This window comes from Suricata suricatta, chromosome 12 (genome assembly GCF_006229205.1).
Source record: "Suricata suricatta isolate VVHF042 chromosome 12, meerkat_22Aug2017_6uvM2_HiC, whole genome shotgun sequence".
NCBI lineage: Eukaryota > Metazoa > Chordata > Mammalia > Carnivora > Herpestidae > Suricata > Suricata suricatta.
In genome coordinates, this window is record NC_043711.1 from 68,528,209 (window position 1) to 68,545,207 (window position 16,999).

Consider the following 16,999-nt stretch of genomic DNA (forward strand, 5'->3'; position numbering starts at 1 on the left):
TCATATAACCTTAAGTTTACTACTTGAACACATTGATTTTTTTTTCCTGATTTGTTTATGGTTATGGAATACATGTAACATAAATTTACTATCCTAACCATTTTTTAAGTGTACAATCAGTGGTATTAAGTATATTCATGTTGTTTTGCAGCCATTACTCTTATCCATGTCTAGAATTCTTTCATCTTTGCAAAACTGAATCTGTGTCCATGAAACAGCAATTCTTCATTCTCCCTCTCCTCTGCCCCTGACAACCATTCTCTCTCTGATTTTGACCACACTAAGTACCTTATAAATGGAATTGTACAAGATTTGTCTTTTTGTGATTGGCTTATTTCAGTGACCATAATATCTTCAAGGTTCCTCCATGTTGTAACATATGTTAGAATTTCCTTCCTTCTTAAGGCTGAATAATTTTGTTATTGTACACATGCGCGCACACATATGCATGCATACCTCACATTTTGCTTATCGTTTCATCCATTTGATGGTCACTTGGGTTGCTTCCATATTTTAACTACATAACATTCATTTTTATATATATTTTCTACAAGCAGACATAATTGATTATATGAGACCCTCATTTGAGTCCTCCTTTTATTTCATTTTTCATACTTATTTTTATATGTTTCTAAATAATCTTTATAATCATAATGCCTGTATCACATTCCATTTTATTTTTTTTGTTGTTGTTAAAAAAATTTTTTTACATTTATTTATTTTTGAGAGACAGAGACAGAGCGTGAACAGGGGAGGGGCAGAGAGAGAAAGAGACAGAATCTAAAGCAGGCTCCAGACTCTGAGCTGTCAGCACAGAGCCTGATGCGTGGGTTCTAGCCCACGGATAGTGAGATCATGACCTGAGCCAAAGTAGGATGTTTAACCAACTGAGCCACCCAGGTCCCCTCCATTTTATTTCTGACAAATAAATTATGAATCACTCCCCTGATGTTGTGTTTTAGGCTCTTTCTAATGCTTTGCTATTGTGGATAACAATCTTATATTGGGTTTTCATAGAGTAAATTCCTTTTTTTTAAAAATTAATTTCTTTAATATTTTTAATGTTAATTTATTTTTGAGAGAGAGAGAGACAGTGTAAGGGGGGGGAGGAGCAGAGAGAGAGAGGGAGACACAGAATCTGAAGCAGGCTCCAGGCTCTGAGCTGTCAGCACAGAGCCTGATACAGAGTTGAACTCAAGAACTGTGAGATCATGGACTTAGCAAGACAGATGCTTAGCCAGCTGAGTGACCTAGGCGCCCCTAGGGTAAATTCCTAATAGTAGAACATCTTCATGTCTCTTATCATATATCTTGAAATAATTTTATTAATTCATGTTGCTAGCTGGGAAACATTTTTTAGCTTCTAAAGATGCCTCAGATATGCTAATAACATTTTGCACAAAATCGAATCTAACTTCTACAGTAGTTTCAGGTTTTGAAGCCACATAAAGGAAAGGACATAAGTACTTTCCGCAGATCTTTGGTTCGATACAAAACTTAATCCCACTGTGGGACCATATGCCATATTCTGGTTCTCTGAAACATTTGCCAGCCTTTGTCAGTGCCTTTTGGTTAGACTGTTGTAGACAAATGTTCACTGACTATATCATGTAATGATAATTTTCAGCTATGAGGTCCAAGATAAAGCCAGTAATAATATCTGTGGTTTGAACTGGTGGCTAGGAAGGCTGAATCTGCCGATTTTTATGTGGGAAGGGCTCTGTATTATTCATTTCACATTGACACTGATTGCCTGATGAGACATTGTTCACCTACTAGAGAAAGAGGTTCAAAACTTTCCTCCCTTAGGATAATCTTCATTGATGAAATTACTCATCAAATGAACTGTCAAGAGATACATCCTTAGCTCAGTCTACTCATTCAGTGACATGGAAAACCTGTATCTGTAAAATTATTTGGCATAGTTTGAAAACCTGAATTTATGTATGCCAAAAGAGAAGTGCCAGTAATTTTGACTTGAGTGGGTTCCCTTTGGTGTTTGGAATAATGTGCCTTAGTGGTAAATTGAAGCATGTACTTTGAAGGCATATGTTTTCCCTAAGAATTGGCTTGTGTAAGGTAGGGAATTCTGTCTGCAAAGGACTTAATCAAGATTTTCCTAAGCATTTTAGCTTAGATTGTAATAAAGTACATTTCATTTTAGAGTCTCATTACTCCTTTCTGTAGAAGCATGAGGAGATTTAAAAAGCATGCATAATTTTGATTGAGAAGAATTACATTTTATTTTTTAAAATTTACTTATTTATTTTGAGAAAGAGCATGCGAGCAAACACAGAGAAGGAACACAGAGCGGGAGAATCCCAAGCAGAGCCCTATGTGGGGCTTGACCCCATGAACCGTGAGATCATGACATGAGCCAAAATCAAGAGTTGGATGTTTAACTGACTGAGCCACCCAGGTGTCCAAGAAGACTTACATCTTAAAATGCTCTTTGGGGCCGCCTAGGTGGCTCAGTTGAGCATCCCACTCTTGATTTCAGCTCAGTTCACCATCCTGGAATCATTTTGATCCCAGGATTAGTTATAATCTCCATCTGTGCTGAGCATGAAGACTGCTTGGGATTCTCTCTTTCTCTCCCTCAGCCCCTTTCTCCCATGTGCACTCACTCACTCTCAAAAAATAATAATAATAAAATAAAAAATTTCTTTAAAGAAAATTATTAATAAAATATAAGTAAATAAAATGCTCTTTGGGGGTGGGAGGAGAAATTTGCACTTATTGGATGCCTATACTGTATCAGAAACTGCTAGGTGCTTTACAAAAATTATGACACTAAATTCTTCCAACAATTCTCTAGTGATTATTAACACATCCTACAGAACAGTTAACTAGGCACAGACTTACTCAAGATCACAAAGGTAGGAAATAGAAGAAATATAATTAAAACCTTGATGGGTCTGATATGAGTACCCATTAAAATTTTTAAAGACTTTTTCCCTTGGATTACTAAATTATAATCTGGGGCCTAGTGTTTTCATTTAGTGCTCTTCTCAATCTGCATATGTTTACTCTTGTGTACATAAAGATACATAAAGATGTGTTCAGTGAATTTTACTTGAGAATTTGGAGAAATTTTATTAAAAAAAAACACAATTAGCACTTACATGGGATGGCCCAGTGTGTACTTTCATAGACTTCTCAGGCTATGGGAACATTTTGGTCTGCAGTCAGAGTCACCTGTGTGATGATGTTAGAGAAGGCTGTCCTCTGATTAGTAAGCTGTTTTGGAAGTTAACAAACAGAAAAGGCAAGAGAAGGCTTTTGAGTGTTTGTTGTTGAACACTGCAAGCTTCTGGGCCTGCATGTTATTAGTTGGTATTCCAAGATTCTGTCTTTTGAGGCCTAAAGAATGTTTGGCCTGTCATAGATGTCCTTAGTAGATTCTGTCACCAGAGAATCCCTAAGAATACAAACAGTGCTTACTTTTAAGATAAGCTGTGGAAATATTCAAGTCCTAAGGGTTTTTTGTTGTTTTTTTTAAGTTTATTTCTTTTGAGAGAGACAGACAGCATGAGTGGGAGAAGGAAGAGAGAGAGGGGGAGAGAGAGAATCCCAAGCAGGCTCTGTACTCTGAGCATAGAGCCTGATGCGGGGCTCAAACTCACAAAGTCGTGAGATCATAAGCGGAAACTGAGAGCTGGGTGCCCAACCGACTGAACCACTCAGGCACCCCTAAGGTTGTTTTGTTTTTGTTTTTTTAATGTTTATTTATTGGGGGGGGGCATTTGAGCTGGGGAGGAACAGAGAGCCTGATGCGAGGCCTCATCTCACAAACTGAGATGACCTGAGCCAAAATCAGGAGTTGGACACTTAACCAACTGAGCCTCCCAGGCATCCCAAAGTCCTAAGTTTAAATGTTAATTTCATTCTATATCACTCTCATTCTATAATTTTTTTAATGTAATAGAGGACATTGCCAATGAAGTAGACTCAGGGTTAATTACGATCCTGGAAAAGTTGAAAGAGTAAACTTTAAATGATAGTCTGTGTCAGAGATTCCCAACCAGTATACTGCCTATGGATTACAAATTTGCCAAAAGGTCGATCCCTTTAGCCCCTAGGCCAACCAGAGCCCTCGGGTTGGTTTCCTTCTCTGGTTGCCTCCTTCATGTATTCCAGTGTGCTATCTAAACATATATAAACTCCAGTTAAATGTGGAAGGAAATACTTAGGTTGCAGTAAGAAAAATCTAGATTGAAAAGTTGTTAAATACTGAAATGCTAGGGAGATTGATGTGTTTTCCATTTCCTTTTATTTTTATAATATAAAGTTTTTTTTCTCTGATTGACTTAGAAATACCATTTTGCTTGGACCCCAGCCTCAAAATGTGCTTATATATTAATAGCTTCTGTGGTCTGACACTCTTCCAGGGAGGAAAATAGTTAGGCTTAGTTTCAAGCCACTAATTTATAGGTAGATTTTTCAAATATAGTGTATAGATTGAGACCTGCTTATGGTGAAATTTCTCATGCATTAATAGTTTGCTGTGATTATAAAAAGAGCAGAGAGGGCTTGATATCAGAAAATCTGGGTATAAGTACCTATTATTTTGATGGAAAGTAAATGACAAAAGGCAGGTAAAAGTCATTTTAATTTTAGGACAGAATTGTCAAAGAGAAGCACTCACTTTTTTTTTTACACTTTACTACATGGATAAAAAAAGACTCAAAAGGTAAACAGTGTATCCTACAGTTAAAAATAATAATAATAATAAAATTAACACCTGTGTGCCAGCTTAAGAAAAACCAACACATTAATGTTGGTGAGAATGCAGCTGGTGTAGCCACTCTGGAAAACAGTATGGAAGTTTCTCAGAAAATTAAAAATGGAACTACCCTACAACCCAGCAATTTCACTACTAGCTAGCTATTTATTCAAAGGATACAAAATGCTGATTCAAAAAGGCACATGCACCCCAGTGCTAATAGCAGCTCTGTCAACAATAGCCAAATTATGGAAAGAGCCCAAATGTTCATTAACTATGAATGGATAAAGAAGATGTATATATATATACGATGGAATTCTTGGTGATAAAAAGGAATGAAATCTTGCCATTTGCAACAATGGGTATGGAACTAGAATGAATTATGCTAAATGAAGTAAGACAATCAGATTACACTCAAATACCATCTGATTACACTCATGTATGGAATTTAAGAAACACAACAGGTGTACATAGGGAAGGGGAAGGAAAAATAAGATAAAATCAGAGAGGGAGGCAAACCATAACAGACTCTTAAATACAAAGAACAAGGATTGCAGGAGGGGAGGTGATTGGGGGATGGGCTAAATCGATGATGGGCATTAAGAAGAGCACTCAATCTTATATGTAAGTGATGAATCACTGGGTTCCACTCCTGAAACCTGTACTACCCTGTATGTTAACTTGGATATAAATAAATAAATGTTAAAAATTAAATTAAAAAAAGAAAGAACATTACCAATATCTGCAGTCCTTTATGAGACTCCTCAGTTATATTCTCTTCCTTTCTCTGCCAGAGGAAACTATGAAACTACATTTCATGTTAATCATTTTCTGTATAATCATTTTACCACATACACATATATCTCTAAACAGTTTTCTTAATTTTGACCTTTTTATAAAAAGTATCCTCTCTGTATCCTTCTATCATTTCATTTTTGCTATTAACATTCTATTTTTGAGAATTATCCATATCAGTATATGTAAAGATACATCTATTAATTTCCACTGTTACCCAGAATTCCATTTTAGATATATCACAATGTGGCTGTTCTATTGCCAGTTATTATTTATTTATATTATAAACAATGTCTTTATGAACATTCTTGGACTTCTCACCTAGGAATATACAGAGAGGATGTCTATGTAGAGTTTCTTGATTGTGGAGCCTGCTCATAGAGTTACCTTGACTAGATCACGCTGAATTGTTTTGCCAGGTTTTACTCGCACCAGTAGTGTGAGTTCCCAAAGCTCTTTATCCTTAATTGATATTTTCAACTCACCAGTAGTGTGAGTTCCCAAAGCTCTTTATCCTTAATTGATATTTTCAGGCTTTTCAGTTTTTTGCTAGTTGAATATGTAAGTAATGGTACCTCATTATGGTTTCAATGTGTGTTATTCTCAAATATTTGTTGAGTTCCTGCTGTGTGTGCCAGACTCTTTTCTCTGGAGATAGAACACTGAACAGACTTTTATGGGGTCCTACATTTTAGTGTATGGAGGTTGGGAGAAAGGAGGGAAGGGGAGTTAGAAAATGAATAGATAAAATAATCAGGTGATGATTAAGGAATAAAGAAACAAAAAGATAAACTCTGGATGGGGAGTAGGAAGTTCAGGGGTGAGAGTAGGTAGTGATTTAAATAGGACAGTCAGGAAAAGCTTCATTGAGAAAGTGACATTTGCACAAAGATCTAATGGAAAGGACAGTACACACTAGTTGTTATCCCGAGAAAGAACATTTTAGACAGAGGAAAGAATAACTGCAAAAGCCTTCAGGGGGAGTATTTCTGATGTGCCCAAGAACACTTAAGAAGTAGAAATGGCTGGAGCAGAACAAGCTAGGGAATGGAGAGTAGTAGAAGACGAGGGCAGAGAGTTGGCCAAATCACAGAGGGTTTTGAGACCTCTGGATGGACTTTAGATTTTACTCTAAATGACATGGAAAATGGAAGGGATATGACTTGACCTAAAGGATTGTTCAGGCATTTGCCTAATTACCAATGAGGAAAAAACATTTCTTTGTCTTTCCTCATGTGAAATGCCTGTTCATGTATTTTGACTTATATAGTATTTGTTTTATTGAATCATGGAAGTTCTTCATATATTCTGGACTGATCTCTATTGGTCATATGTTTTGTAAATATCTTCTACTTTGTGATTTTGACTTTTTATTCTTTAAAGTATCTTTTGAAGCACAAAAAAAGTGTAGTCAACTTTATTAACCTTGTCCCTTTATTATTTTGTACCTTCATATACTTTTTTTTTTTAATGTTTTTACTTATTTTTGAGAGAGAAGAGAGACAGTGAGCAGGGGAGGTTCAGAGAGAGAGGGAGACACAGAATCTGAAGACAGGCTCCAGGCTCTGAACTAACTGTTTGTATAGAGCCCGCCACGGGGCTCAAACCTATGAACCTTGAGATTATGACCTCAGATGAAGTCAGACGCTTAACCAACTGAGCCACCCAGGTGCCCCCCTTCATATACTTTAATTATAATTCTTGGGTTAGGGCACTCTCATTGGTCCAGCATGGCCCTTTTATTTATTTATTTTTAGTAATAAAGTGAATCCACTACAAAAGCTAGAGTCATGCAGTACATATATTTATCCTTTTGATCTCCCCTACTTCTCCATGCCTATTACAACAATCATGCACATCTCAGTATTCAGTCCTTGGCTTTCCATTGTATATATTTCCATGTCATTCATAAGTATTCCTAAAAAGTGTGAGTGCATAAAAAGGAATGAGGTACTAATGTATGCTACAAAGTGAACCAGCCTTGAAAATATGCTACGTAAGGGAAGCCAATCACAAAAGACTACATATTTTATATGAAATGTCCAGAATAAGAAACTCTATAGAGAAAAGAAGTAGGTTAGTGGTTGCAGGAGGAGAAGTATTTGAGAGTGTCCTGCTGGGGAGAGAGAGAGAGAGTGTCTTTTTTTTTTTTTAAGAAGATGAAAATGTTCTAAAATTGACTAGTGATGGTTGCACATACTTGTGAGTATATTAAAAACTATTGAATTATATAAATGGGTGAATTGTATGGTATATTAACTATTACATCACTAAAGTTGTTAATTTTGACATTGAGGGAAAGAGTATGGGTTTGTTGTAGATAATTAAAAATCTGTGGACACTGTATTTTTTCATTCAACATCATATTGCTAAGATTTATCTCTACTTTGTATAGTTGTAGCTCATTTGAGTATATATACCACAGTTTATATATCCATTCTCCTGTTGGATACATATTTGGGATGTTCTTTACTATGGTGAAACATGCTGTTATAAACATTTCTATGCATCTTCTGGTACTTGTTCAAGGTTTTTTTTTGGTATTATCAAAGAGTGTAATTGCTGGGTCTTAGGGTGTGTAATGTTCAACTTTACAAGATGAAATACTAAATTTTTTTGTGTTGGTATTAGTTTATACTCCTAACAGCAGTGCTTGATTTGCACATCTCTTCTCAAAAAATGCAATTGAATATCTCTTCATATATTTTTGGCCATCTATGTTTCCTCCTCAGTGAAATACTCATAAATGTCTTTTGGCCATTTTTCTGTTATATTTTTTGTGCTCTTTCTGATGACTTTTCATTCTTTATCTCTTATACCAGTCCTTTGTCTTTTATAGGATAGCAAATACCTTCTTCTATATGAAACTCTTCCCCACCTTTGACCCCTTGCCACATACACCCTTGGAGGTTTATCTAATGAATAAAAGTTCTTGATTTTAATATTGCTAAATCAGTCTTTTATAGTTAATGATTTCTGTGTTTCATCTAAGTAATCCTTTTCTATACAAATGAGAATGATAATCATCTTTATTTTCTACTAAAGGTAGAAATTTTTGATGTTTCTTGTATTTAAGTCCTTGGTTCATTGGGAGTTGCTTTTTTATATGAGTTAGGCATCCAATTTCATCTTCTAAATGGAATTTTTTTTTATGTTTATTTATTTTTGAGAGAGTGTGAGCGGGGGAGTGGCAGAGAGGGGACAGAGGATCTGAAGTAGGCTCCACACTGATACCAGTGAGCCAGATGCAAGATTCAAACCCAGGAACCATGAGATAATGACATGAGCTAAAGGTGGATACTCAACCAGCTGAAGTTGGGAGCTCAACCAACTGAACTCCTGCATAGAATTTTTTAAATCCTGTTCCATTTATTAGATAATCTCTCCATTCCTCCAGTAATCTGACCTGTCACTTCTGTCATGTACCAGAGTTTCAAAACTACATGGATCTCCTCTGTATTGAATATATTCTGCATGAACAAAACAAAACAAAACCTGCCTAGATCTGTTGCTGGACTCTCTGTTTTATTAGTTAGTCTGTCTCTCTACACTTCTTACCCTAGGTAAAGAGCACAAATGACCCCCATACATACTCTACCCACTCCTAGAACAGTTGGTTGAGGGCTTGTTAAAGAAAACAAATTCTAACAACAACAACAAACCACTTGCAAGTGTTGGAAGTTTGCAGTATTTTCAGGAGAGAGCCAGATTTCAGTTAGAACAAGAAGATTAAGAAAATGTTCAGAGATACAATAATTGAGTTTTTACTGATAATTCACTGTGAATTCCAGAGATTTGTTGGAGAGGAGAGGAGATAGTGGCAGAAAAGTGGATATATAGTTAACTTCCGAGGATACGAACATGGGACCTTAGGGGAACCTGATGATTAGGGACTTTTTTGGGGTGACCAAAAATAGGGATAAAAGGCACAGAGATTATTCCTGGTGGGTTTGAGGCAGATTTTGGTGATGAGGCTGTGGGTATTGAAGATTGGGGAAGGAGGGGTATCTACTTCTGTTGCCATGGATGCACCAAGCTAGTCCCCCACTTAACCTCTTTCTGGGGAGAGGCAAATTTACTGTGTACTCACAAGACTCCCCCTTGACTCCTGTTGACAATTACAGGTAAGAAATCCAGTATAACTAAAGAGCATACCATCTTAATTCCAGGTCCCAGGAGCCCACTTCTGAACCCTGCTAGGAAAGGGTTGCCTTTCTCCACAGTGCTCTCTTCTGTCCCTGGCTTTTAAAATACTTTAGTGTTCTAGTGTTTCATTTTGGTTTACTTAGATCATATTTTTGCTTGGTAGTTTTAATCTTGTGTAGAGTTAACTGGATACCCAGAGTCTTGAAGATTAATATCTTTCATCGGTTCTGAAACTTCTCAGTCATTTTCTCTTCAAATATTGCCTTTTCCTCACATTCTCTATTTTTTCCTTATGGAAATCCCATTTGATATGTGTGGTACCTTCTCATTCTATCTCTGATAACTCTCATGTTCCAAACTTTTGAACCTGTGCAGCATGCTGGGTAATTGTTTCAATTTGTCTTTCAGTTCATTCTTTTTTTTTTTTCCTTTACCTCTGTATAGGCTGTTGTTTAACTTGGCTGTTGACTTTATTATTTCAGTCATATGTTTCATTTGAGAAAGTTTTTTTTTCCAAATCTGTCTCATACTTTTGATAATCTTTTAATTTTCTCTCTCTCTTTTTTTTTTAATGTGCTGATTTCTTATTCTGTATCTGATAATTTCAAAACCTGTGGTCTTTGTAGACCTGGCTTTTGTATTATTTTGTTTCTGTGGACTCTGGTTCATATTGACTTTTTATTGTGATCTCATTGTTCTTGGATCTATCTTTACCTGTGGGAATTCTCAGAGGCCTGGGTCAAAAGTACTTCTTTAGAGAGTGCTTTAGAAAGTATTTGCCAGATGCCTAAGGGCACTTCCAATCCAAGACCAATTGAAACCAAATTTTTGGTTTGAGGTATTTGGGGCCACACAGATAGTGTGAATTCTAGCCACAAACCCATGGTTTGTAGGCTTGTGGTTATAAACTCTCTGGAGAAAAAAATGTGTTTTTACTTCCCTTGTTCTGCTTAAAGCCAAAGCCCTAATAGTCATGTATTCCCTCTAAGTTTTTGGAGGAGGGTCAGCGCCCACAGAAGGTACCCTTAAGGATTCTGGCTTCCAAGTAGTGGTCTCTGATAAGAACTTTCACCGTAAGTAGGCACTGAACATTTTCTCTTGCCTCCTTGTCTAGCAGCCCATTAAAACCCAAGATACATGCTATACCATAGAGGATATGTATGTCCCCAAGGGAAAGTCCTTGCTTCTGAGCTAGTGTAACATTTCTATTTGAGCTTTCTTATTGTGACTAGACTCCAAAAATTCCTTTTTGTTTCCTTACATCTTAGCTCTTCATTTAAAAGTTATGTATTTACTTTCTACCTCATCTGTAAATATTATATGTAAAAGATAAGGGTAGAATAAGCAGTTGTCATTCCTCTTTGCCACAAATTAAATAGCAGAATGGCTTCACCAGAGTTAGCCAGAATTTTACTCTCTTATTATTAGGACAGTTTATTATTATGTACACTGTGATTACAAACTACTTGAAAGGCAAAAAAAGAAAGAAGAAAAGAAAAAAAAACCCATAGTACAGACAAATACAGAAAACAATAGCTCCCTAATGAGGCCCAAATGTCTTTTATTTGAAGTCAGCTTTTTAAGAACATTCAATTCTAAGAAGTGGGGACAGCTTGGTTCACAATAAATTGAAAATACTTATAAATGGAAAGCATCACTCTTGAGGGAGAGTGAAAGATTTAGAAGAGCTTAGAGTATAAGCTCAAATTCAAGACAAATGTAAAACAGTTGCTACTCACTGGAATAGCTTTTAGACATTCAACAACAACAAAAAGCATTAACATTTATATGTTCAGTACATACTTTAGAGGTATTTTCTATGGATACCTCATTGAATATGGGAGATAGAGAATTAAATGTTATGGGAGAAGCCGTTTCCAGTCTAAGTAGCTTACCTATACCCTCTTATCCATATTATCTTTACTATGTTGTTTCTACAGAGTAGGTATAACAGTATTCTAACAGTATTAAGTGTATACAAAGAACATTTATATTGCTTCTGCCTGATTGGTAATTCTTACTGTTTATGATTGTTACCTGAAGTAGTTATTTTACTTTTTTAGTTTCACGCATTGTTCCCCTCTGTCTGTAGGTTGGGAAAAATTTGACTTGTTTATCCTGTCATCTGTACTTTGCTTTCAACAGACATTTATTAGGTATGTATACTAGGTCCTCCACTAGCCACCAGGGTGCTCTTGCGAGGCCAGGTGGGGAAACAAGGTATGGCCTCTATCTTCATGGAGCTTGCAAGCTAGTAAAGGAGATAGCCATTAATAATAACTTTAAAAATCACACAAATAAATATGAAGTTGCAACTGTGATAAATGATATACAATAAAAGAATACAGTACTGTAAGAATTTAAGAAAGAGGGATTTACAGAAGTTAAAAAAAGAAATAAGTAACCAAATTCTGAACATGTTCTAAATAATTTCTTGTTCTGAACAAGTCTTAAACTATGTTCAAAACATATCAAATCTTTACATTTCTTATTACAAAGGTTGATAGTTTGACTTATCCAGTATGCTTTGAGGATATCCTAAGTACATAATCACTTGAATACCATAGAGAAAAAATACCACTGGTAAGATCCCCATTACTCATATGGACCACGTATTCCTGTGACTTCTATTATATAAATAAATGTGTTCTTCCCTCTGCCTACCCCATTGAGGATAACTGGCCCATTTGAACAGGTGCCTTTGATGTCAGTTTTCCTCAGGACATGGCTGGTGGTTTTCCTCTAAAACCCGTATACCCAGAGGGAATTTCAAGTTGGGAGTTCCCACTGTGGTAGTGGTGGTGGTGGTGGTAGTCAGTTACATTTTAAAAACTGGTTTAGGAATTGAATGTTTTATTGTTTGTTTTAGACATAGAATTATAAGTAAAGATTGAGTCAGTAAGTGTTCATAAATATTCTCAATGGATCCTAAGTACTCACTTAAATAAAAAGTGCCCATTTTAACCTATATCAGAAATCTCAAAACATGCATTTTATTTTTATAAACAAAATCAACTGTAGTACCTAGTTGAGCTAATTTTTGTTATTCATGTCCTGCCCCTTGAAGACTTTTCAGATATTTCAAATGAGTAAGGTCAGGAGAAATGTATAGTCTTGTTTTAGTGGATTTCAAAAGTATATTTAAACGTATTTTTGTATGTATGCAAACTACCAAAATAATTCTGATTGGATTGTACTTAAATTATTGTCATAATTGAATCATCTGTGTTTGTGGCTGGCTTTGAAAGAGTTTTTTACTCCTTATTTGTAAGATTATTGATGTTATTTTTAACTAATTTGGCAGTCCTTGGCTATACAGTTAAACTTTTTAAAAACAATTTTGTGCAAAACTACAAATAGTTATAATGAAGTTGTTTTTTAGTCACATAGTGGCTTCTCTCAAATGAGGCTAAAACTGTCTGAAGAATGTTCTTGTGCATATGCCAAGAGGCTTCTGGGATGGACATATTTTTAAGAGCCAGAGCATAAACAACTGTGATCTGTGGCAAGAGATATAAATGACCTCATGATGACAATGAGAACAAAGCATTTTTAAGTTATCATGGTGTTGTGTTAATTCACTGCAATGTGTTTGTCATTCTACTTAATACACATTTGGTGTATTACATGAGAGCCAGGCAAAAAAATTACACTGTATTTAACTGAAGATAACTAATTCTTTGTTGTTATAAACAAACTAAATACCAAAAAAGTTTAAACTTTTTTCTGAGAATAATATTTCATGAATTTTTTAGAGCTATAGGTCCTTAAACACACACACACCCAGACCACTTTGGGATAAAGGCTATTTCTTTATATCCTAAAGTTTTGATTCATTTTCTGTTGGAGAGAATATATTCCAAACTTAAAAGATCAAACAGTTGGCTTGAAATAAGAATTCCTCCTTCAAGACAGGTCAATTAAGTGTTTCTTAAGTACTTACTATGTGTCTGGCACTATGTTAAATATTGTGGAATACAAAAGAAGGTGACTTTAGCTGCCTTTGGTTTAGTTGGAAGAAAACTCGAAAGTAAAAAAGACATTGTATAAGTACCAAGTACCAAGTAAAATAATATATAACTTCTGTGATACAAATAATGAAATAGCCCTCCTTTTCAGAAATGTCTTCCAATCATTGTCTAGAACAGCTGTTCTCAACTTAGAGGTGATTTTGCTCCCAAGAGAACATTTGGCAATATCTGGAGACATTTTTATTTTTAGGTCTGAGGCTATTGGCATCTACTGGATAGTGCAGAGATATTGATAAACATCCTTACAATTACAGGATAGTTCTTCATAACAAAGAATTATCTGGTCCAACATGACAGTAGTGCCGAGGTATGGAGTTCTGCTATAGAACCTACAAATGTCAGTGCTAATAAGTTTTGAAGTTCTGGAGCTGGCTTCCTGTCTTCCCATAGACCTCTACTGCACCAGTAAATGTTCTTTGGCTGAGACCCTTAGATCCTTATATGGAAATGAGCATTGAGTATCCATAAGCCCCTGCATGCTGTATGCAGGTGTTTCCAATACAGTTTTTTCAGGGAGAGATTCCACATCTTTTATCAAATTCTCAAGGTACCCATGTTCCCAAAAATTGGTAAAGATCCAACATGTGGAGTAGAAGTTCATAATGATTAAGACACATCAAAACAATGTCCTAGTTACTTAAGATACAATGATATGGAACTTTCCTTAGCACCGTGCTAAGCATCATGTTAAGTTTCAAGGATAAAAATTTAACAGAGTATTTTTGGTGGAAAAAAAGTCTCTATATTAATTTAATATTTTGGAGTCATAAAATTTTTCTTAATGGTCGAGGAAAGTATACTAGAATACCTTAAAGCTTATTTAAACATTTTATCTAATAATACAATACTGTGCTTGTAGAATTAGACTAGACTGACTGCATGCTAACCCACAGGCATAATATATACACCAATTATTTTATTATTTGAAATCAGCTTCTTTTGTCAGGATTTGTTGCTTTCTCCCAAATAAGGGTCCCAATTTACATTTCCTTAGTGCTATGTATCTGTTGATTCCATCAGAGATCTGGACATCTTTTTATACAGTTCACATTTCTCTCTTAGAAATTGTTTAGTAAAGTGAATTGTATTTTTCTCATAAGAAACATATTTGAATTGAGAGTTGTGTTTCTGACTTGGCATCCAATAAATCAAAGATCTTACCAGCGGTATATCATAAAAACAAATCTACATAACCTTGAGTATGCATATAATTTAATAGTTTTCTAAGCCATAGAAATTTGGAGATTAAGTATTGGCTTAAAAGCCAAGGAAGGGACCTTAGAGATCATCTATTCCAGCTGTTTCAGGCTGTTCTTTGGAGGCACAAGACCTAAAACACTACTTTTAGTTGTTATGTATTTGGACTTCTCCCAGGTATTTTCTTTCATGGGAAAAAAAAGGTATATGTGGTGGGAGGGCTGCATGTTTCTGATCGAGACCAACCTCCTTTTGCAGATAAAGAACCTGAGGCCCAAAGATTTTGATTTTATTCATTCACTATATACGTTTCTTTTCTCTGGGTCAAACAACCATTTTAGATGTATCTGGTCATAGTATAGAGGATAACCAGGCAATTACAGTCATGTACCTTCCTAGCTATACGTTTTTTGGCAAGTTGCTGAATGTTATTAATATGCTTACCAGGAGGGGGAAAAAAAAAGAATTGTTATATCCTTAGGATTGTTGTCACCTTAGAATTTAGAAAATATCTCAGAAGATGATCTGGATTGACCATGACTCTCTTAAAAGGCATTTTGAATCATTCCATTAATGTTTTTTGGAATGAATATGTGTCATCTAAATATTGAAGCTGCCTTCTCCCCAAACTGAACCATGATGTCCAAAAAACACTATAAAGTAAAACAAACATCTTTATTATCGAAGGTGACAACACCAGTAATCACATTTCCTTTACTTTGGCAGTAGTGAGGATCTTCATGGACAGATAGGTCAGCCTCGGCGTTTTCTTTTCCACTCTCACTCCAGTCCAGTTATTACATAAACCTCAAAGAAATACAAATTAGGAACTGCAGAATATAAGAAATAAGGACCTTTAGAGATGAAGTATACGAGCAAATAACATTGAAAGAGGTAAATCAAAGTGGAATCAGAACTTGGTTGTCCTTTTGGTCTTAAGGATATATTTCACAGAGTAATGTAGGAGAGATTATGAGAATTCTTTCCTCCAGCTGTTTCAACAAGGATTGCCTTACTAATCAGTTTTTGATAGTCACCTATAGTTTCCAGGGAATGCAGTCTTTTATTTGGGCAACAGAGCAGTTAGAGATAATTATGTTAAAGACCACTTACCATTTGCTATCAAAAATGAATGAGTAGTTGTATTCTGAGAAGATTTTGTTCCAGGATTTTCTTAGAGTCTCAAAGCAATTAAATATAGAGAAATAAAATTTGAACATAAATAAAGGATTTTTTTAGTGCTTTGGCTATATATCAACTTGCTGGGTTTGTTTACTTATTTGTTTTGGTTTGGTTCACTTTATTATTGTTTGTTATTAGGAAATAGCTTTGATCTGAGTTGATCCTAAATTATTCTGATTTTGGAGTGTTACAGAATTCAGTATTGCATTTTATTTTGTTGCTTTGTTAAATATATGTAAGTGATCTTTTTGGTAAATTACATTTTTAACTGAGTAAAGATAATAAAATTTTACTCTATTTGTGTTTTTTCTTAGGTCTGAAAGAAAGTGCAGAAGAGATGGTCAAAAACAAATTGGAAGGGAAAGATAAACTGACCCCTTGGGAACAATTTTTAGAGAAGAAGAAAGAGAAAAAAAGACTGAAAAAGAAACAAAAGGTATCAATGATACTTTTGGGCAAATATTTATTGAACAACAATCTTCTATCAGAAGACAGCAGGAGCTCAGCATCCATCATCTCATAATATGTAATCACTCCCTAGAGTAGGCCATGTTATCACAATTTTAAGAAATTAAGAATGGGGCAACCTAATAGCTTAAGTGGTTTTTGCAAAGCTGCATAATGAGGGGCAAATCCAAATAGAAGCCCAGAACCACTGTAACTACTGTGCTCTAGTGTTTTACATTTATATACTACATAAAATAAATAGCTTAACTGATGCCTACATATAAAACAGTTTGGCTTATTTCTATTTTTGAGAAAGAAATATGCATATAGTTTTTTCTACCTGAGGATATATACATAGAGAAATTTTTAACGAGTGAATTTTTTTCTACCTGCATTTTCAGTTTTCAGTATTATTCATATGGATCATTTAACATCCTGTCATTAAATCCCTTTAATTAAAGATATTTCCTCAGTA

The 16,999-nt window shown here is 35.2% G+C and overlaps 1 protein-coding gene across 1 annotated transcript in view; it reads left to right on the forward strand.

Moving 5' to 3' along the window:
• ESF1 (ESF1 nucleolar pre-rRNA processing protein homolog) overlaps positions 1 to 16,999 on the forward strand; it is a 63,555-nt gene that overhangs the window by 32,835 nt on the left and 13,721 nt on the right. Inside the window, exon 10 of the mRNA XM_029917470.1 lies at positions 16,392 to 16,513. Within this exon, the coding sequence (XP_029773330.1) occupies positions 16,392 to 16,513 (122 nt within the window). The remainder of the gene's footprint in view (positions 1 to 16,391; positions 16,514 to 16,999) is intronic.